This window comes from Emydura macquarii, unplaced genomic scaffold, assembly GCF_026122565.2.
Source record: "Emydura macquarii macquarii isolate MOO-44397 ecotype Brisbane River unplaced genomic scaffold, CSIRO-AGI_Emac_v2 contig_629, whole genome shotgun sequence".
NCBI classification, from domain to species: domain Eukaryota; kingdom Metazoa; phylum Chordata; order Testudines; family Chelidae; genus Emydura; species Emydura macquarii.
In genome coordinates this window covers 7,385,667-7,408,268 of record NW_027130766.1, presented here as the reverse complement: position 1 = coordinate 7,408,268, position 22,602 = coordinate 7,385,667, and the positions used below count along the sequence as shown (strand labels likewise).

The 22,602-nt window shown below is 52.5% G+C and overlaps 2 protein-coding genes across 3 annotated transcripts in view; both read right to left on the bottom strand.

Annotated features, from left to right (window-relative positions):
* Positions 1 to 2,180: 2,180 nt before the first annotated feature.
* Positions 2,181 to 15,375, bottom strand: LOC137148313 (retinol dehydrogenase 8-like). The gene is made up of 6 exons (XM_067540959.1): positions 15,279 to 15,375; positions 13,954 to 14,115; positions 10,748 to 10,927; positions 6,352 to 6,445; positions 4,560 to 4,743; positions 2,181 to 2,420 (listed from the first exon to the last, which is right to left on the bottom strand). The coding sequence occupies exons 1-6, from the start codon at positions 15,373 to 15,375 to the stop codon at positions 2,181 to 2,183; spliced, it is 957 nt and encodes a 318-aa protein (XP_067397060.1).
* Positions 15,376 to 16,539: 1,164 nt separating this feature from the next.
* Positions 16,540 to 22,602, bottom strand: part of GRB7 (growth factor receptor bound protein 7) — a 47,770-nt gene continuing 41,707 nt past the window's right edge. For both annotated transcript variants that reach the window (XM_067541240.1, XM_067541239.1), the window contains 4 exons: positions 21,932 to 21,992; positions 20,914 to 21,001; positions 19,965 to 20,058; positions 16,540 to 19,289 (listed from right to left, as the gene is read on the bottom strand). In XM_067541240.1, coding sequence (XP_067397341.1) covers positions 19,143 to 19,289; positions 19,965 to 20,058; positions 20,914 to 21,001; positions 21,932 to 21,992 — 390 coding nt within the window. In that variant the 3' untranslated portion in view covers positions 16,540 to 19,142. The remainder of the gene's footprint in view (positions 19,290 to 19,964; positions 20,059 to 20,913; positions 21,002 to 21,931; positions 21,993 to 22,602) is intronic.

Sequence of the window (22,602 nt, the reverse complement as noted above, 5' to 3'; positions counted from 1 at the left end):
GTGCTTCCTAGTATACCTTGGGTCAGAAATGCTGAAATACAGCAAGGAAAACTGCTTGGAGATATTTTTGCCTGGAATTTTAACTCCTTGGGTACATTTGTACAAGATTTAGATAAATATCGGAACCTCTAAACCTTTGGAATTGGTATAATTAATATTTTGTATTCCAGCAGTTCCTAAAAGTCCAATTAACATAGTATGAGACACTTCCCACACCTAAGAGCTTGCAATCTAAATAGACAAGACAAAGAAATGAAAGAGTTTTATACCCATTTTACAGAGAGGAAAAATGAGGCATAGAGGGATTTCAATTACTTGCCCCAGTTCAGACAGTTAGTCTGTAGCATAGCTAGGAATTGAACCCCTGCCCTCTCCTGAGACCTAGTCTGGTACCTTAGTCACAACAGCCTTTTTCTGTGGGAAGTCTCCTCTCAGTAGTGATTATGTCCCCCACAGAGTCAGACCCGTCAGTTCCATAGTTCAGGGCACAGTATCTTATGGTCTCTCTTTTCTCTCTCATGTTTTGTTGATCTATCTATCTATCCATTCCACCCGTCACCAAGATATCTGGTGTACAAACAGGGACACATCCTCCAGATATATCCAGACATGTATACATAATAATTACATTTTCCACTCTAAAGTTTTCACACATGAGACATAAAAACTGAAGGCGTTTTATTCCATAGTTCATCCTCCACTTTGTGGGCTCTTCTCTTCCATCGTGGGTAGCATGCCAAACAACATGAACTTTGCAAAGGTGCAGTTTGCCATGCACTCAGACTCAGCATCCCTTGCATTGCGTCTCCCTACTGCAACGTTTCACACAGTTGGACCTAGCACTGAACGTCATGGACTCCGAGCTCGATTGTGCTTGCACTGTCGAGGTTACCAGTGACATGATCACCTTACAGGAAGGAAACTTTCTTTAGGGCAGGAAGGGATTGAAACCAGCCACACCAAATAATAACCCTCTGTTGGGAGGTCGGTTGTGTTTCAAGAGAGGTTATGCCTGTTCCAGACTTGGCATTAAAATAGACCATTGAAGTAAAGAGAAAGACTTTCATTGACTTTGATGGGTTTTGGATTAGGGCCATGAAGTTTGCTCCACTAACAAGCATGAACCACTAATTGATGCAGTTTTGGGGAGTCCTACTGGAAGGCTTCCAAAGAGGAGACATCAAGTCTCATTAAGTTTTCCTGAAAGGCATCTTTGGAAGTTTGTGTAACTTAGATCCAGCAGGAGACGGGAGATGGAGCAAAGACCCTGAGAGAATAGCAAGGACTTCTGTGATCCTACAGTTACCCAGGGGTTGGGCATTGTTCACTTGAGCTTCCTGTGATCTTTTTAACAATCATGCATTTTCTGCTTATGCATCTAGCCCGAAAAGCCAAGCACTGTGGCTGAGCACCATGCTCTCAGTTTGGCACGTCTGTTGGTGCTCATGGGCTGGCTGGGGGACAGCGGTGGAGTGGGGACTGGATGTGGGCAAGTAGGACTCTAGTTTGCATGGCAGCTCTTGGCTTTATCACATAACCAGCAGCAAGAAAAAGGGCACTTCCTTCCTGCCTCTAAAGCAGCAGCCACTCTTCCTATTTGCTGCTATTTAAAACTATGTGGAAGAGGCTGGGAATTTGTTCTGTTGGGGAAAGAAAATCTTGTGCCTCTAGATCACTGGTTCAAATCTAGCCCAGGCTGGTAGCCAGCAAGCAAAGGCACCTGGCCCTGTCTTGGTTACTGACTCTGATGACACATGTACCTTCAGGAGTGGGTCCTATTAGCTCAGTGGGCTCTGGTGCAAATCAATTCTGAGAGGAGAATCAAGACTCTGGCCCCTCTTTGTTCCCCTCCTACCTCTGTCCATCCCATACAAGCTCACCACTGTTGCATCAAGAGCTTTCTACCCTGACTGCCTCTATCTCTCAGCTAAAACCACTTACCCATCATACTTCTCCATTTCGCCCTCTCCCTGCTATTTTGAGCCCAGCTTGTGCAAAGAGCACCATACAAAATGAAGCCATATTGGGTTAGTGTCTGGTTCAGTGACCTGGAAGGTCTCTGTCCAACTCCTAGAGGCACATGTCCACTGGACCCCTTGTTCCTGGAGCAACTCCAGCCTTTTTCCAGACGCACTGTACCTGAGTCCACCCCCACCCCATCTCACCCTGGTTCTCAGGACCTAATTGAACCCGAGCATCTTCACCCCTTGCCTCATCTTCCGGGCCTGCCACCGGATCAGCTTGATGGCTTTCAGGCTGACGTGCATGAGTGTGTCGTACTTGAAGACCATCTTGTAGAAGGTGTCGGTCATCAGGGCTCCAGTGGGGTCAGCGTGCTTCAGGGCCGTCATGGGCGTGTAGACAGCATTGGTCTGGTGGCGGAAGGGCGGTTTGGCAGCACAGATCACCCTCAGCGTGTGCTGCAAGGGAACCGAGACGGCCTCACGTGAGTGCTCTCTTTTGTGCTAGATCGGGGACAAGCCAACGCTTTACCAGCCTCGCACTTTGCAGTTCCATCCCAGAGCAAACATCAACTTCACCATGCCCTGGGAGATAGGACGGCAGCTGTAGCCCTGCAGCAGACTGCGCTTTTAAGAGAGCTGGCAGCGGTGCACCCCCATGACTTTGGTTGTGCTGCAAGAAAGACCTATTTGTCTGAACCTCCTGGGTTGTGTGTCTGTGTCATTAGCTGCCTCCATGTCCAATACCCAAATGTGTCCAATAGGTGACGATCCCTATTGAGCTGGGAGGGAGGGGAGAGAAACTGAGGCTCAGGGAAGGGAAGTGACTCACCCAAGGTCACCAGAGAGTCAGTGACAGAGCTGGGAACAGAACCCAGTAGTCCCAGAACCCACTCCTACATTTTAACCACTAGACAAGTAGCAGGTGTTTACAGTATGCCTGACCTGATGGAGCAGCAGTCTCATATGACAAGGGGAACCCCCCCGTTTCCTATGCATCATCTCCCCACAGAGCGCAGGAGGGAGGGTTGTCTAAGGATTTCTGAATCATGGGGTAGGAGGCAGCGCACTGAATCTGCTCAGTGGAAGGAGGCTATCGCTGACACACATCCACCAGTGAGCAAGAGAGTGGGCGAAAGGAGACATCCCAGGCAGGGTCCATGCTGGGGCAAAACCCTGGGTTCCACCCCAAAACACAGCTCTTCAGACCAATGAATCTCATCTTCTGGAGACGAACTCCCTTCCCAAGTCCCCCTCCCAGGAGCCCTGCTGCACCTGGGGTGAGTCACACAGAACCCTAGAAATGTCAGGCTGGAAGGGCCCTCGAGAGATCATCAGGTCCAGCCCTGCTGAGGAAGGATCAAGTAAATCTAGGCCCTACCTGCCAGGTGTTTTTCTAACTTGTTCTTAAAAACCTCCAGTGACACAGATTCCACAACCTCCCTTGGCTGCCTATTCCAGAGTTTAACTACCCTTGGGGTTAGGAAGATTTTCCTAATACAGGCATCTAACCTAAATCTCCCATGCTCCCATGGTGACACCGTGGAGGGCCGTGTGACCAAGGGCAGGCCAGGCGAGACGACCCACTGGACTTTGCACTCCGGTAGCGGGGACTCAGAAACCCCCCTTGTGCCTTCCAAAAAAACTCAGTGAGGGATCAGTGGAGGGGGAGAGCCAATCTGAATGGACTCCTGAGGGTTTAGAGATGCTTAGAGGCTTTGGGGCAGGATAAAGTGGGGATTAGGGAGGATTATTTTGTGGAGATGGAGGGGGAGGGATTAATTAACTTGCGAATGAGCCGGAAGATATAAACTCCAGTCCGCGTGACAGTGACCTCCTCCTTATTCCAAGTGACCAAGCAGGCCGAGGGGACCCTCCTAGTTCAGGCCTCCTTTGTTCACACCTGTCACCTGGGCAATGTGGCAATGGCTTTCCTTGCCTGCCTGGAATGGATTGTGGCCATGGCATGCTGCTGCCAGGGGTCAATGTTAAGATTTAGCATCTCAAACTGCTGGGACAGGGGCTCAGGATGTCTCATGGCATCTCCTGTGTGGGGGGAAGAAAGGTGCAGATCATGGAGGAGGGAATTAACATACCAGCTACTAGCCTTCCTGCTGAGATCTTTCAACAGCCCGCTAGTGACTGATGTGCTCCATATGGAGAACCTCCCTTCTGATGGGATACCGCAGGGTCCACCAGCAAGACATGCTCTACCACAGACAGTGGAGTGGGGATCAGAAGGGAAACTCATCCCACAGCCTTGCCTGCAAAAGAGGCAGCGCGGGGGAGTGAGATCTCGGCCTATCTAATGCTGCCACCCATGTTGGGTGAATGGGAGCACGCTGAGTGCTCCCTAGAACTTGCAAGGGCCTGACTCGAAGGGTTCCCAAATCGTGCTCATCTGTCCCTTGTTTGGGGCATTCCAGATCTTGGGCTTGTGCCGTGTGCACTTGTGGAAAGCCGTGCCTATGGGAACATGTGCCTGCTGTGTTACTGTGTGTGGCCTGGAGCACACGTGGGCAATGCATATCGTATGTATGAATGAGGAGAGAAGGCACCCCTGTCTGTGTTCAAGGGCACACTCGCGAGTCCTTTTACCTCTGCTATTTCATTAGGAGTCTGCCCCAGGCTGGAGAAAATCGCCTTGGAGTTCTTCAGGTAGAGGTTAGTGAACATGTCTGCCGTCTCAGGGTCTGTCGTGGAGTAATCTGAATTCTCTGCATCTTCATAGACCTTCATCTCAAACTCGGTCACCACGGGGCCCGGCTCTATCAGGCTGACACTGAACACACAGGCAAACACAACAGCTTCATTCAGGATGCAATGGGTCAGGAGATTGTAAGGCCAGAAGAGTCCACTGTGATCCTCTAGTCTGACCTTCCTAGGTTAAGGCGACTCAGCCCGGCCTTAGCTCTGCCTAGGCATCTCTTACCGTGTCATCCCTGGATGCCAGACCAGCACGTGTTAATGTCTCCTAGGTAACCATGCCCTGTGACATCATATCGGCATGGTAGCGTGACAATGCCCAGTGATGCTGCGTTAACCGGGGGGAGAAGCCATCAATATGTCGCATGGGCAACATTACTGCAGAACTAGTTATGACAAAACTGGTAACACTTGAGAACCCAGACCAATCCCACTATTTCTTTCTGGGCACGTGACTTTTCTTGAACGTGTCTTCCCCGATTCTTTGCTCCCTTGGGTCATGTTTCAGGAGCTCCAATAGAAGCAGTACTAGGGGTAAAATATCTTCACCAGCTCCCACCCGCTGAGCACAAATTCCTTCTCATGCCCTGAGCTACCTCTGACTTCTTCATGAGGCACCAGAGGCATATGGTCCAGAGAGAGGGCAGCCTTTCTGTCCCAGGCCACTTTGCCCTGCCTCTTCCTCGGGCCTGCCCCTGGCCTGCCTTCCCCCGCTGGCTCCCAGCCTGCAGGAGAGGCCAGAGGCAGATTGTAATAGGATGGAGCTTAGGCTGGAGCGGGGAGGGAATGTCTGGTCTGGGACTTGTTTCTCCTAAGAATCCCAACCCAGCATGCCTCGCAGTGGCCTCTGATAAACTCGAAATCAGCTAGCTCCCAAATGACATCTCCCTGGGGACTGGCCAGTGTTTTAAGGGTTAAGCAACAGTTGCCCCCTGGGAAAACTCACCCTAGCCAACCTGATTGGTTCAGGCAGGGAATCTCAGCACAATAAGAAAACAAAGGCCTCAGTATACTCCAGTGAGAAGAGCATAGGCGGAAGTTTGGACAGCCAGCTCCCCCAGCCAATGCCCAGGGGTTATTTCACACTCTGAGCCATGGGGGACTCAGAATATCTCAAGGACTTGTAGATTTAAGATAAAATACAGACCAGAATGAATAGGCCAACGTGCATTCCTGGGCTTGGTGCTAGCTGGACCGCAGCTGTCTCGCCTCGCTTTCTACTGGCATGAAAATGTCATTGTTTTTTACCGACAGTTGGAGCAAAGGGGAGTGGCGGCTGCAGGCTGGCTGCAGGTTGTCAAGACGTCAAGAATGTCCCATAAGACAGGACTTTAGAGCTGTGCATGGTAGCACTGTTGCTTGCTAAATGAATGCTAAGGGTGTATTCGCCGAAGGGGATCTATTTCCTATTTGACGTTAGTACCATGTCGTCTCTGTTGAGTCCTAGGGCTGTATTCCCAGGGGATATTCCAGGATCTGTTTCCTATTTGAAGGTATTAATGATGACTGAGGCTAATCCCAGCTGTCTGTTCCTGTAGATTCCCTTCTCCCCCCAACCCGCCACCTTCATACCAGGGATGGCTCCCCACATCGGTGTGATATTTTAAGATGATGCCCTCAGAACAGAGAATGAATCAGCACTGTTAATTTGGCACCCTGAGCATGTCTGACAGCCGTAACTCACAAGATGTTGAACTTCAGTGCCTGTATGACGAGGCTTTCGCAGAATCCTTCCACAGCAAACTTGGAGGCCGTGTAGATGTCATTGAACATGATGCCTGGAAGAAAGAGGCAGAAGTGATGATAGCATGAGAACAGAGAACAGCAAGTGTGTGTCAGTTACAACGTTACTGCTTCCTCAGCATGTCTGTTTGACTGGGCACAATGAGTTCACAAACTAGTCTCTTGCACGTTGGATCGGACGTGGTGAGTAGCTGGCTGTGGGCAGAGGTTGGAAGGATACAGCATACAACAGGTAATCTGGGAGTAGCTATTGATTGGAAACAATCTGGAGTGATGCACTGGCCAGTCAGGCAAAGCGAGGTGGTGGCTTTGAATTGCAGACTTCTAGGGATTGGACTGAATGCTTGGCACAGAACGGGCTGTGTTGCTTTGTGAGTTAGACCTAAGTGGCAGAACCCTCTGGGGAGCTGCATGGTTAGGATACACGTCTCTCAGCTCCTCAGAGGAGCTTGGGAGCTGCTAATTACCAGCCTGCAGTGCCCTGATTAGCCTGCTCTAACAAACACTGACGTTTTCATTGCCTTGCAACTCGTGACCATGGAGCCAAGTGCTGTGGTCTGGTGGTCGGAGCCTGGTCTGGTCTTGCCTGGTCTGGTGGTCAGAGCCCAGGACTGGCACGGGGACACACAGGGTCTGCTGCTGGCTTGCAATGCAGCGCCAGGAATGAGACACTTGGCATCTCTGTCAGTGGTGCCAATTAGTAGCTGGGCATGGGGGAGGGGCAGGAAAACACACCCTCACCCTCTCCAAGGCTTTTGCACTTGCTCAAACTTCCAGAGGCCACAGAGCTGGGGGTGGGGGGAGGCAGGAGGAGGGAAGGAGTGGGTCACGGCCCAACCAGTTTTAAGCAGTGGTACGGTACTAAATCAGTATGGCTGCTGCCAGAACAGTCCAGAGCATCACTCTAGCTGTGTGGTTGCAAGGCCACCGCTATGTACCACTGGAGCAGGGGATGGGCCAAATGGTGCTGTGACCCAGCACATGGGGAATCTGTCCCTACATGGTGTTGTGCAGGGAAGCCTGCTGAGAATGTGTCTGCTGGCACCTCATGCACTAGGTGGGTCAGAGGGTGGGGGAGGCTAAGAGGGACCTGGATCCCAGGGCGGGGAGGGGACGAGCAGGCACTGGGACAGGGTCCCAGCTGGGGAACCAGAATTCCACCTCCCCCTTTCCCCCCAGGAAATATCTGAATTGGCACGGCTGGTCAGGAGTCTTTTTCACGCGTGAAGCTTTTTGTGTTGTTCAGCGTGTAAAGTCCCAAGAAGAGAGAGGTCCCTGGCGGGATAACACATGTGGTCTCTGCATCAATCTCCTCTGCAATTAGATTTGTATCAGGCCCACAAGGAAGTGCTTCCTGACATTTGTACTTCAGAAGGGGATGGTTATTTTTATCCCCCAGACTTTACTGTAAACCCACAAAGTGCCTCACCACAGCAGAAAAAGGCAACCCAGCAATCAGCTAGCTCAGCAGAGCAAGTAACACACGCAAAGCTGCAAGTTCAAGCAGAAATGGATTTGCTGCGGTGACAAGCGCACGGAGGTTCTCAGGGGCTCTGTAATAGAGGGCGCTGGAGGCCATGGATACTGGCTCCTATCACGTGACAGCGGTACTGACCCGGCTTACCCTGATACAGGCCGAGATGCTGCCTGCTTCCCCCTTTATCAACACCTGTGGCCCATCGCTATGCTTTGGGCTGGTTATTCCAGACCTGTCCATAATGGGGGGGATTTTGCACCTTTGTCTGAAGCAGCTGGCACTGATCATTGATGGGGACGTGCTACTGGGCTAGATGGACCCTGAGTCTGATGTCGGATGGCAACACCTATAGCCCTGAAATCTCCCAGGTACCTGTGTTTTCACTGTTATTAATTTACATGGGTTTCAGGGATGTGTAGACACTGTGACTGAGATCAGCACCCCACTGTGCTGTGTGCTGCATGTACACCTCGTAAGAGATAGTCCCTGCTCCAGAAAGCTTGCAGTCTAAAGACAGACAGAAGGAGGGGGGGGGGGGGAAACTGAGGCACGAAGCAAGGAAGTGACAGGCCCAAGGTCACCCGGCAGCGTGGTCGCAGGACAAGGAACAGAATCCAGGAGGAGCCCTGATTCCCAGCCCTGTGCCTTATCCGCCAGGTCAGTGATGGCTATTGTAGATCAGTGTCACAGACAGACTGGGCCCTGTCAGAGGAGCCAGGTCCAGCCCACCTGTGCCTCATGAACAGACTCCTGATGGGGCCTGAGTGAGGCAGCTGGTCTCTATAAAGAGACAGAGAGGGAGAGGAGACAGGAAGGAAGCTGTAGCAGAGCAGCAGTGAGCAGGTGGCTCCTTTAGGAGACCCTTGACTGGGGAGGAAGGAGTTTGGGCCTTGAAGCCAGAGGCAGAGGAGGCTGTAGAGAGGTTTCAGAGAGTGACAACAGCTCCTGCAGGGGAGACCCCGAAACGGCAGGGGAGTTTTGAGACAGCACCTCAGGGAGGAGGGGCTGTATCCAACTTATAAGTCGGGGGGGAAGCCATTTTGTGAGTGTTTATTTTGAACTTTGTGCCAAAAAAAGCAGATCCTGAGGAGACCAAGAGAAGACTTTTGAGGGTTATGAAGGATTCCAGAAGGGGAAACCGAGGCAGGGTGCTACAGAGACACCCTGGGCCTTGAGGGGGCACTCGGCGGGCGGCTGACCCTGTTACTATCACCTAAACAAAAACCCGCTTTCTCTGTCAGACAAAGCTAAAGAAGCCAGGTCCTCAGCTGGTGCAAATGGATGTAACTCTGCTGAAGTCAGTGCCCATGTACAACAGCGGAGGCTGTGGCCCAGGGCGGGTAAAGCAGCAGAACACCTGCTCTCAGGGCTTGGCAGCAGCTGCCTTTTGGTGACCCCTCCTCTGGGCAAAGGGGCCAGGTTAGCCTGCTGGCCTTGGCGCTGGGTGATAGATAGCACGAGGGCTGCCGCCCATGACAAACCTTTCCCCTCTGGCCTGCCCCCTCAGAGTGGAGAGAGTTAGTCAAATCCTCACAAACCACAGGCTGGGGGGAGGCTGCGCCTCTTCTCCCTTTGATGTTGCTGAGCTGAACCCTGGCTCCCACAGGTGTGCTGCCGTTGCTGGGTGACAGCAGCAGTCTTCCCGGACTGGCCAGAAGTTCTGACTGTGGCAGTAAATACCATCCATGACGTCCCTGCGTGGGACCCTGCCGTCGGTGCTCTCGCTCTGGGGGCGTGAGTGGGCATCCGCTGTGAGCCCATGCCCTTCCCCACCTCTCAGCCAAAGAGCTTGTTGTCTGTTTAGCAGCAGGTCCCAAGCACTTTCTGTCTTCTGGGCGGGAAGGCGGGAGATGAATGATCCCCATGCAATGCAGCCTCTCTCAATGGGCCATTTCCCTCCCCAGAATTCCTTCTTCCACCCCTCCCTCTGTACGAGGAGCCGGTCACTAACAAAGGGCTTGGCTGCCTGACCCGTCCAGATTCCCATGTCAGATCTACCCATTTCCCACCTGGAAAATGACTGATTCAGTTGATGTATTTATGCTGACATAAACAATTAAAAAGATGCCTGTCCAACACTCTAAGCCACCTGTCTTCGTTAACACTCCAGTGACATTTCAGCAGGACTGAGCCTGTCATTTATAGAAACTTCTTTCCACCCCCATCATCATCAAGCCCTCAGCCGTCTCAGTAAAATTCCTTTTTGTAGTTCCACCACCTCCTGCAATGGATTAATTTAATACTGGTTTGGGGCAGATGAGACCCCGAATAGTGAGTCATTTAAATGGTAAGTTCCTTGGATCTCTGTATTTGTACAGCACCTAGCACAGTCTATGAGAGTTCCAGCTAACCACCTGACTCCAGGAGTTGGGGCTTTGAGAAAAACCATGAAATAGTGCAAAACTAACTAATAAGTGGCACTCAGACAGACTAGTGAGTCTTGCACTGTGTGTGTGAGACAGGAGGCATGAGTGCAGGGAGACTGGATCTCTGCTTCAACCACTTGAAAGCTTGACAATTGTAACGTCTCAAAGAGAAGATTAAAACTCCCCCGTACAGGTCCTTTTTAGTGACAGAGAGACACATGGTTATACAAAGCCAGAAACTGGCATCCTTATGTGATGGCCACCATCTTGGACAACACACTGGGAATTGAACTGGGGACCTCCAGTACTAAAGCCATAAAGCTGCTACAAAATAAGCAGAAGACCTTAGGTAGGGATTATAGCAGACTCATATGCTGCGGAGAGTGGCACAGAGGGGCATGTGTAACTCATTCCCCAGTGGGCGGCACTTACTCCTGTCTGGTTCAATGGGAGTTGCACAGTCATAGAGAGATGTTCCCCTGGCCCCCACCTACCTTGCAGGCCCATGACACTGCTGATCACCACAATGTGTCCGCTCCTCCTCTTCTTCATATCGGGCAGCACCTCCTTGATCATCCTCACCACACCAAAGAAGTTGGTTTCCATCACGCCCTTCATCTCCTCAATGGTTTGGCATTCGATGGGGCCAATCATCCCCACCCCCGCGTTGTTAACTGCAAGACACGGACAAGCAGTGTAGCACCGGCAAGGGGCCCCCTTGCATTGAGCCAGCGTGATTTGCACGGGCTTGACCATCAGCTGCCAACGTGCAGTCTCAGGCCTTGTTTCACTGATGCCAACCCCTGTGTGGCTGCTTGGATTTCAGTCTGAGTGGGTTATTTTCGGGTGGTTTAGGATTTCACTGACCGGCACTTGCTTCCAGGTACATTGGAGCAGCATTGCCAACCCGAGTGCACTGATATCATAAATAAGGCCCCCGAATCATGAGATTTTTAAAAGCAAGTATCAATTCTGGGTTCTTCCTCTCGGTCTTCGGGGGTTTTGAACCTTTCGGGTTTATATTTTCGTGTTATACTCAACGGCCGTGAGGACAGGGACCTTACTTTGAAAGCCAAGACTCTCCGTTAATCCTGTGAATCCAGGAGCTGGGGCTTTAAGAAAAAACGTGGCAAGATTCATGATTGCAAGAGCTGAACAAGCTGTTGGTGTGAGTCTCTGGTTACCGAACCGTATAACAGCTGACAAGCCCCTTGGGGCAGAGGCACAACAAGCAAAGGGGGGCCGGGACTCCCCTCCCATGACCCCTGACCAGACAATGAAGGGCCATCCAGGCCAAATTGAAGGGAGTGGCATGGAAACTCGGTGAGCTGGGACGCGGTGCCACTTGCTCAAATTTGGCCCAGCTAGCCCTCCCTCAAGGCGAGGCAGGTAACCTGGGCCCCTTCCTTAGCAACATGCTGACTGCACCCTGGAATCTTTCTGTTTGTGAGTCTGGAGGGGCCACAGGCATTTAACATGGCTCAGTCCTGGCTTCCCAGCACCCAGTGACTGCAGACTGGCTTCCCTATGGGCCTCGAAAGCAGTGCCATCTGGAGCGTGCAACCAGGCCTACTCCTCCGGCTGGGAATCCCTGTTGTCATGTAAAGTGGATGGGGCCCCATCCAGCTCACAGCCCAGCGCTGAGTAGGCCAGCGGCATTGCAGTTAATGGGCCGGATGGGTGTGGCTGGGCTGCCACCGCTTCTACGTTGGACCATCCAGTGGGAGCATCTCCCTCCTGCTGCGTCTTTGCCTTGTCCTGCTGGGGGCATGAGCCGCTGCCTGGCTGGGCAGCACAAGAGACGTCGGAGAGGCTCTGTTTGGGAAGGCTCAGGCTGTGGCTGGAAAGCAGGAGAGCCAATTGCTCCGTAAATCCCAGGGGAGGGGGCTGAGGCACGTGGGTCGCTGACCTACATAGCTTTCACAGATCAGCCTCCGTGGGATCTGTGCGGGCAGGGAGCAGCAAATGGGGCAAGGGCTCCTGTGATTAAAGACATGACTCAGCGCCAGCCCAACTGCTGGCAGCCTCTGACCCAGTTTGAGGGCTGAGAATGCTGCTAGCATCTTTCCCCCCAGTGGAGTTAAAGGTCATGGGAAGCGGATGTGAGGAGGGCAGACAGGCATAGGGCACAGGGGGAGGGCAGACATGCACAGGGCACAGGGAAAGGAGAGATGTGCATAGGGGATGGCAGACATCTGTAGGGGAGAAAAGGACATGCAGAGAAGTCCAGGCACGCAGGAGAGGACATAGGGTTTGGCATAAAAGGGTGAGAGGGAGAATGAATATCACAGGGGAAGATCATAAATCATAATCGTGTAGGGGTAGAAGGGCCCTCATCATCTCCAGCCTCCTTCACTGAGGCAGGACCAAGGGAACCTAGACCATCCCTGACAGGTGTTCATCCCACCTGTTCTTAAAAACCTTCAATGATGGGGATTCTACAACCTCCCATGGAGGCTTGTTCCAGAGTTTAACAGCCCTTAAGGTTAGAAAACTTTTCCAAATATCGAACCTAAATCTCCTTTGCTGCAGATGAAGCCCAGTGGACACAGGGTTTATAACAGCCCATAACATATTTGCTGACGGTTATCAGGTCCCCCCTCGGTTTTCTTTTCTCAGGACTAAACATGCCTCGTTTTTTTAACCTTTCCTCATAGGCCAGGTTTTCTAACCTCTGATAATTTTTGTTGTTCTCCTCTGGACTCTCTCCAATTTATCTATATATTTCCTGAAGTGCGGCGCCCAGAACTGGCCACAGAACTGCAGCTCAGGACAATTACACATCTACTGCTTCCCTCCCCACACACACACACACATCCACTAGGTCAGTAATCCTGTCAAAGAAGGAAATTAGGTTGGTTTGGCATTATTTGTTTTTGAAAAATCCATGCCGGCTATTCCTTATAACCCTATTATCCTCTAGGTCAGTGGTTGTCAATCTTTTTTCATTTGCGGACCCTTAAAAAATTTCAACTGGAGGTACAGACCCCTTTGGAAATCTTAGAAATAGTCTGTGGACCGCCAGGGGTCCATAGACCACAGGTTGAAAACCACTGCTCCAGGTGCTCCTAAACATAACATAACAACATAAGAATGGCCCTACTGGGTCAGACCAATGGTCCATCTAGCCCAGTGCCCTGTCTTCCAACAGTGGCCAATGCCAGGTGCTTCACAGGGAATGAACAGAACAGGTGATTGTCAAGTTATCCATCCCATCACCCATTCGCAGCTTCTGGCAAACAGCAATCCCTGCCTGTCCTGGCTAATAGCTGCTGATGGACCTATCCTCTAGTTTTTTTTTTAACCCCATTATAGTCTTGGCCTTCGCAACGTCCTCTGGCAAGGAGTTCCACAGGTTGACTCTGTGTTGTGTGAAGAAACACTCCCTTTGTTCGTTTTATATCTGCTGCCTGTTAATTTCATTTGGTGACCCCTAGTTCTTGTGTTATGAGAAGGTGATTGTTTAATCATTTGTTCCAGTATCTTTCCAGATATGGAAGTTAGGCTGACTGGTCTATAATTCCCTGGGTCCTCTTTGTTCTCCTTTTCCAACAGGTCTGGGTAGGGGAGGGCGGGACTTGTCGCGGCACTGGGGAGGACAGATGCGTATGGGAAGAGCAGACAAGCACAGGAGATAGGGGGAAGCAATGCGTGGTGGGGGGACCGTGCAGGGAGGGCAGAGGGACGCAGGGGACCTCACTCAGTATGTCGATGTGCCGGTTGGGAATGCCGCTGATGCAGCTGCGGACGGATCGCTCGTCACACACGTCCAACTGCCTGATCTCCAGGGTCTTGTGGAGGGCGACCCCGGCTGCCGCTTCCAGGCAGCCCCTCTTGGCCAGGTTCCTCATGGTGGCAATGACTGTAACACAGAGCAGCCTGTCTGCAGGCACTGGGGCATGCATGGCACTTGCTGAAACCGGACAGGCCCTGGTGACGCTGCAGGGCTGGGGGGTTGGTGTCAAGGGGAGAAGGGGGCAGTGATACACAACGTGCTTCTGCTCTTCCCACTGCGGCAGGGGTTGGTCATAGGGGAGCAGACCCCTAAGGCAAATCCCAGGGCTGTGCGCCCCAGAGACTGCGGGGGGCTTTCAATCGGGTTTAGAATGAGGGTGCAGGGGCAGAGTGGCACCCGTGGCTCAAGGCACATGCGGGGCCTCGTGGGCCATCAGAGCCATGGTGCTCCCACTAGGTGTTCTCTGGAGGACCCCAGACTTGGCTGGTGTCTCCCTGCCCCAAGCACGGTCTTGCCCACGGCTTTTGCAGGCCACGCAGCCATTCCCTCCCACAAAGGTGTTTAGGTCAGCCTCTCCCTGGGGAGCTGTACCAGTTAGTGGGGGTTAGTCTCCCCTCCTGCATCCTAAAGGAGGGATGGCAGTCACGCTAACTCAGATCCAGGCCACTGGATCACATTATGGTGCCCAAACCATCCAGGGAGGGGCAGTTAGGAGGAAGGCACCCACTCCCACTCCCTTGAGTTGTCCCCAGCTGGGGCCTCTGCCATCGCCCTCTCCATTTCTTTCCCTTCGGAGCAAACTGTTTATTTTACCTTCTCACGTTTAAAGACGTCTCCTCTGCCCTGTCCCTCCTGCAAAACATTCCTAACCCTCCACCCCTTCCCCCAACCTCCTCTTCGGCAGCTGGCGGGGAGGTCGTCACCAGGAGCTGAGTGCCAGGAGCACTGCCGCAAGGATGGGGGACCAGGAAGCGTTCCCTCCAAAGCCAACCACGCCTGGCTGTGTCCCATAGGCCAGGTATCAAATGCACCCACAGCCCTGCTGCATGCCGGCACGGAAAGGCCCCAGGACCAGCGAGGGAGCGGGGCAGCTCCTCTTTCTCCTTCCTGCTGCAGGGCTCAGGGCTCGGTGGCATAGGGCAGGGAGATGGACTCTGCCAGTCTGGGAGTGGGGGTGGGAAGGCACAGTCCCTCCCAGCCGCAGTGGAGTCGTGGGTCTCCCATGATCCCAGCTCTACCAGCTCCATCCTGATGCAACATGGGCATTGTTGCATGTGGGAAGCGCTCACCTTTGAACCTCTTCTGTTTGTCCCGGGCCATTTTCACAGCCAAGGCCAAGCCGATGCCGGAGGAGCAGCCAGTTATCAGCACCGTCTTGGGAGCCATGGTGTCCCTCAAAATCCTCCTGCCGAAGGAGAACTCAGAGTGTTGTTGTCAGGCTGGAAGTTCCCAAGGGGTCTTGGCAGCTCCCAACTCTGTCCTCACATCCCACTCTGACCCTCCTTCCACCCCTAATAAAGGATGGTCTGGCTCCTAACTCGCCAGCACCCAAGACCTTAATCTTCTGGCCCTTGTTAATCTCAGGATGGATTTGCACGATGATTCCTGGCTAATCTCATCTGGCGGCCACCACATGTGATGCATAAAGAGCTCCATGAGAACTAAGGCGGCAGGCAAACCCTCTTACCCGGCATGCAAGGTTACTACGAACTGAAAGAAAAGGATGTGCTGGAGTTTGGGTTCAGTAGCAGGGAATACGTCTTTCTCCACGAATCTTCAGATACATCTGAGGTGAACAAGAAAGCGGATGCTGAGGAGGAGGAGGAAGAGTCTGACAGTTAACAGATCAGAAAGAGACTTCAAAGATCTTCTTTTCAGTAGAACTTGTATCTGGATGTGAACATTGGAGCATCACAGCATTCTAATTGCCTTAAAATCTTTCCTCTGTTGCTGATCAGCTCTCACTAGTTTATTTTGGGAAACTCCTGACATATTCATCTCTTTCGTAATTATGAAACTCATCAGGGAATACAGCCTTTGCTTGAAGAGGGTTCTCTCTAATGAAATGCCTTGCATTGGAGCCCTTGTCCAAGCGAACACTGTGCAGGAAGGTCAAGGGCTGGGTCAGAGGCAGGGCAGTTAGTTAGCACAATGTGCGGTGGAAACAGGGTGCTTTGGCAGGAAAGGAGGGTGAATTTCTGCTCTGGTGGGTAAAATACCTGGAAGGTTTGCAGCTGAGCCATGCAAAGCTGGTGTAAAGAGCCCTCTTCAGGCCATTGTAAGCCTCTTTGGATTTTGCTTTGCCATGAAGCAGTCTAAAATGCTGCAGGGGGCTGATTCAGAACCCTGGGCTTCTCAAGGCTGCAGACTGGGAGGCAGCCCAGGGCTGTGCTGGCCCTATGAGATGAGCTGCCCTTCTGCTGGCAACGGCAGGGAGTTGCATAGTGAGCATGGCAAGGAATGGGCACCGTGAGGGTTAAGCATACCTGCGTGGCAATACCTGAGCCGCTCCCAGACACTAACGGGTTTTGCAAGGTAGGGAAAGCATCATCCCCGTGTGACAGATTGGGGAACGGAGGCCCTGAGAGATGAAGTGATTTGCCCAAGGTCACATGTTGCAATAGGAGTGGGACGCTGCACGGGGATCAGAAGCTCAGCGGGAAGGCGGCTGAATCCCAAACTCCCCTGGCCCATCCCCCATCACCTCATTGCAAGGAAAGCAAAGCAGCCAGGTGTGAAATAGACGAGCTTTATTTGTAGTGAGAAGATTTTGGAGTAGATATAAATAGAGATAAATCTGTCTTCTTACAGGGATTGGTGCTAATTTGGGTTGTTTTTCTCTTTTTTTATACAAAATAAAAGTGAGGATATGAAAAAATAACATTTATTACCACTTGTATAAAACACATCACAGTTCGACTGGCCTCTCAGGTATGTACAATAGAGATAGATCCATCCTCTTAGCAAAACCTGGGATCCTTCTAACACAGGCGACACCACAACCCCTGGCTGAATTATCAGCAGCAAGAGGTGAACCTGGAAATCTTAGTGCTTGCTTGCTACTGCCTGAGCTGAAAGACCCCCCTCGATTAGCTGTGCGTATGGCAGGCTTTATGCGTGGCCCAGCTGCCACTAAAGGGGCCAGAGCTCCACACCGAGTGGGTCACATCCGTCCCCCCCAGGGTTCTTTGATGCTATGGGGGCTAGTAACACCCCAGGGAATCCTGGCTTTGAGGGTCCCTGCGGTGTTGAGTTCAGTGCTTGCGTCACACTGGAGCGCACAGAGAGATGGGTTCAGAAGGGCAGCCGGGACCTAGATAGCTCGGAGATGGAAACCTCCCTGCCCCGAACTTCCAGACCTGTGCACAGCCCCATCACCGAGTCCTGGCAGCCTGCACTTCAAGGAGCAGAAGCCCCTGTGGGCTGACAGGAAGGGACAGGGCACGGTCCAGCTTTTTTCTTATTATGGCTCTTCCCCTTGTCTGCTCGGCTGCCAAAGCCCCCTTTTCTCTCTCCTGCCTTGTTCAGAGCAGGGCTTGGGGCCAGACTCTCTATCCCCAGCATCTGAACAGGGCCCAGCTTGGGGCATGACCCTGGACTCCTGGCACCTCCAGGTTTTCCCTGCCTGTGGCTCAGCCTGAATGGACCCAGCTGCCCCTTGATGCCCGCGGCCCCAGGGAAATGGCAGAGGACTCTCTGCATGAGTCACCCTGGCTCCTGGCCAGCCCCGAACCTGGCTGACACTAGCTTCCACCTCTTTCCCAAGGAGGGACTTCCTTCAGGAGGATTGGGAGCAATGCCAGCCATGTCAACAGCAGGCTGAATGTTATCTACTATCGGTACTGACACCCCGGGGCCCCTCCGTGCGGCCCGATAACCCATCGCTCACCCCAGCTGGCACGGGAACAGCACGGTGCTGTGACAGGGCACTCCAGCTTCACCAGCCAGCTCAGAATGCTGCCCCTGAGGGGCTGGGAAGCCAAGGGAGACATGGCCATTTCCATACAGGGGGCAAGCGGGTGGGACCTGCATTAGCTATGGAGGGCCCACCGCCAACGACCAACAGCGCTCCGTGGCCAGGGAATGGTGGCTGCCCTCAGGCACATTGCTGCTATGGGGAGCAGAGAGGTGGGCCTTGGTCCATGCCCAGAAGAGTCTGGGCTCTGACTCCCAGGGAGACCAGTGGCCTAGGTTAGACGGGGCCACGCTGGCACTGGTCTGACTGAAGGAAGGGGAAACCTGAAGAGAAACGCAACATAACCATCCCCTTGGCTTGGTTCCTGACGGTCACTGGCCGGAGGGGTCGCAACCCAGGGGAGAAAGTGCATGAATGGGTAGATCTTCCCAACGGACGAGGAGCTCTGAACCCAGCTCAGGGGCTGCAGGGGCCCGGGCGGAGGGTGCAGAACATCGCATCCAGGGCTTTGTGGGAGGGAAGTGCTGGGACTTCCCTCAGCACCTGAAAGGGGAGGAGGAGCAGGGCTTGGCTTCCCAAGGGCATACAGAATATGACCATTAACACTGAAGAGCTGGTGGGGAGGGGCAGGGAGGAAAAGCTCTGGGATCAAAACAGAAAGAGCATATTGGGGCAGAGCTGGGGGATACAGGTGGGAAGGGGAACACGGGGTGGAGGGTTATGGGACAGAGGGATACAGGCGCAGAGAGAGAAGGGAGCAGAGGAATTCAGGAGGAGTGTCAGAGAAAGATGGAGACAGGGGCAGAGAGAGATGGGAGCAGAAGTATACGAGGGTGGAGGGGAAGGAAGAGATGGGAGCAGAAGGATATGGCGGCAGAGGGAGATGGGAGTGGCGGGATGAGAGAGGGGCACTAGCGAGCTGAGGCTGTGAGCTTCTGGAAGCCCAGGGGCAAGGACTACCCTTGGAACAATGATTTTCCATCCTTCAGCCTCCTTGGGCACCGGGGGTGCCATCCCACCCTCTAGCCCAGCATGTTCATTCGGGGGGGGCGCTGAACAGTCACTGATGTCCCAGCAGAGGGTGGAGCACGAACCAAGTCCTTCCCCCGTGGCCGCCGCCGTCCTGGCTGAAGTGGGGCGTGGGGCGGAAGGTCGAGTTGATCCAGGTCCTGCTCGCTGCGCGTTGGCCGGGTTCCCCATGGCCACCTGCAGAGCCCTGCCGCCCAGCGGGGACCTGTCACAAGGCTACGCACGTGCAGTAATGTCTGAGCTTGCAGGGCAGGATGCCCCGGTTGATTTGGTGAAACTCCACCAGCTGGATGAGGTCGGCAAAGCGTGTCTGGCCATCGTCCATGGTGAAGTAAAGCTGCCCCTCTTCCTCGCTCTGCAGAGAAATGCGGGGGGAGGGTGCGCTCAGCACTACTGGCCCTTGCTTGGACAATGCAGGCTGGGAACAGCCAGCTCCTCCGTGGACTTACTAAGATAGTGGTTTTCAACCTTTTTTCATTTGCGAACCCCTAAAAAATTTTGACAGGAGATGCGGAGCCCTCTGGAAATCTTAGACATAGTCCGTGGACTCCCAGGGCTCTGGGGACCACAGGCTGAAAACCTCTGTTCTAAGCCACTGCAGCAGTGACCACTCTTGGCCGGAGGCAATACCGGAGGAAATGGGATCCTTCCGGTTAGTGTTGTCTGATAGGTCCCTCTTCAGGGACTCACACTGGGAGGGGCTTAGAGCTCCCAACAGTACCCCCTGCTCAGAGAAGCTGGGGCTGGAGTAGCTGTGAGCTCCCCCCACAGCCAGAGATCCTGCTCCACTCCTTAAAGTGCAGGGAGAGGCTGAGACTGGAGCAAGTAGGAGCTCCCCCGCAGGGCTCCCGACAGTGTCTACTGCTGGGATTGGGCGGGCCTGGAGCAGCTGGGAACACCTTTTAGACCATTCCTATATGTGACTCTCCTCCCCAGGGGTTTGCTCCTTGAGCGAGTTTGTGAAGCATCCCCTCCCATATTGCTGGGAAGACACAGTCCATGGCAGCTGGGGCTGGGGAAGGGCACTTACTGGCAAGATGAGATAGTGCTTGACTTTCTGTAGGTGGCACAAGGACAGGACGAACCCCTTGGGGTTCCGCTGGCTTTCCCGCACCAAGAACACCCTAAAAAAAATATCAAAACCAGAAAGGGGGCTGTTACCAACAGGCTGCCACTGCGCCCAGCCTCTGCTGCCCACCAGGGGGAGCCCAGAGCAGCATTTGAGCTTTTCAGTCAGCTCAGCTGAGAACAGCACAGACACAGGCGGAACGCTGTTGAAAGCAGCCAGACTGTGCCCCGGCCAAGGGGTACTGTAACCCTGTGCAGTGAGAGTTGGCAGTGATCTTGTTCCTGACAGTGGCCAGTGCTGCAAAATTCTCTAAGTCATAAAACTCTGTCTAATTGCACAGCCCTATACCAAGGAGGGACATTCCCTCCTGACCCCAGAACTGATGGGTGCCTTGAAGCATGGAGATCAAAAACCTTTGTCATTTTATCCTCTCTAGCATCGCTGCTGGTGCTCATCTTATCCACAAAAGCAGTACTGCTAACCCCAACCATTCAAAAACATGCATCAAAAGACCCCCCAAAGCATGAGATTTATCTCTAAAATCATCAGATTTTTTTAAAATTGGGGGTTTCTTATTTGCCTTCTTGTTTTTGAGCCTGTAGTAGGGGGTCACATTTTCGCTGTAACCACTAGGGATAGAAACTCGCTTTTAAAAAAAGCTGAGATTCTCATGTCATCACATGTCTCCAGGAGCTGGAGCTTTAAGGAAAATACCATTTAAGGAAACACTTTAAGGAAAATATTGTGAGACTGGGGATAAAATTGCATGAGTTGGCAACACTGTAAAAGTGTCTTTGGAACCTCGCCAACATTTGGCTTCACTGACATCCTGCAGCAGGGAGTCCCTCGAATTAATGTCTATTCCAAGTTAATACAAGCCACATAGTCAGTGTTCAGAGCCTTTCCGTACCCATCCACTAATCCCTGCTGGATTATCAATCGCTGTGTGTCTTCCCTTGAGATCCGCCCGTGAAACCATGGCTGCGTTCGATGGATGGCTGAGAAAAGAAAAGAAAACGGAGGAAGAAAAGATTTTTTGATTTGACTCTCTTACAAACCCTTTCACAGAGCAAGTTGGTATATTGGGGTCCGCAAAACTTAAGGGACATTGGAGAGAGCAAAAGAGAGAAAAAAGGCAAAATCTTTGGGACAGGGACTATCTCTTTGTTCTGTTTCTATACAGTGCCTAGCATGATGGAGTCCTGGTCTGTGAGTGGGGCTCCTAGATGCTATCTCAACACAAATAATAAACAATAATAATAAATTAAAGTAGCACTGGCTCAAATTGAGATCAGGGCCCCATTGTGCCGGGAGCTGCACAGACACAGAGTGAGGGACAATCCTTGCCCTAAAGGGCTCCCATGCTAAATAGACAAGAAAGACAAAGGGTAGTAGGGGAAACTGAGGTAGAGAGAAATCAAGTGACTTGCCCAAGGTCACTCAGGGAGTCTGTGGCAGAGCCAGGAATTGAACACGCGTCTCCATTGAGCACCTTAACTACAAGACCCTTCTTTATCTGGCAGCAGTAGTAGGCCCTTATCCACCATGTAGATCAGATCCTAGGGAAGGTTTTAATCCAGTCCCCAAAATCCATGGGGGCATTTTAGGTTTTGTAAAATCTTTTCATTTTTTTAATCTGAAAATTCACTTTTGGACCCTAAGACAGAAGGAGCCCCAATCCGAACTGCCCTCCACTTTGTGTCTCCGTTTGCACCAGTGCAGGGTGTGTATAAGACACAACCACCCTGCTCTGCTGGTGTTTCACACCCACTTGGCTTTGGCACAAGGTTCAGGGGAATCGGGCTCATTGTGTCCCTTCAGTGTCTGGCTTTGGCTCCCCTTCCATCAAGCCCAGGATCCCTTTGGGAGGGACCTCTCCCTGTGCGACCCGCAGCCAACGGGAGCCGGGTAGCAGGGTCTCCACTCACCTGTGCTGAGCGGGGAGCCTTGGCAGGGAGTCGGCAGGCTGTAGCGGTGACTTGTCTTCTTCTGTGGCGTGCAAAGGAAAGAGCAGGGCTTTACCATGTGTCGTTGTTATTAGGACTTAGCGCAATGCTACTTTAAGGGAAAATAAAGCCAGAAATGAGCACCACGGTGAATGACGGGAATGACCTGAGAGCAAGGATGGGACAAATCCAAAGAGAGCAACAGCACAGGCTGCAGCGGAGAGAAGCTGCAATGTGAGGGCTACCGTAGACTCATTCCAATGGCACCGTGCCGCCATACACTCACCAGAGCATCCTACTCAACACTGATGGAGACGGGCTGAGCTGACCTCACTTGGGAAGAGCTGGGCTGAGCTGCTAGCAGCTCTTACTCCCAGATGAGTTGATAGGCGCCTCACGGAGCCCGTCTCAGGCCTTGTCTACACACAAGCTTGCACTAGTCTAAGCTAAACATACAGCAAGGGATTAAAGAAGCTCATTAGAATGAGTTTATCCAAGAGAAGGTTAAGACGTGGCTTGATCGCAGTCTACCAGTACCTACACGGGGAAGAGATTTCTCACAGCAGAGGGATCTTTAAACTAGCAGACAGTGGCAGAACGAGATCCAATGGCTGGCGGAGGAAGCTAGACCAGTTCAGACTGGAAATACGGCA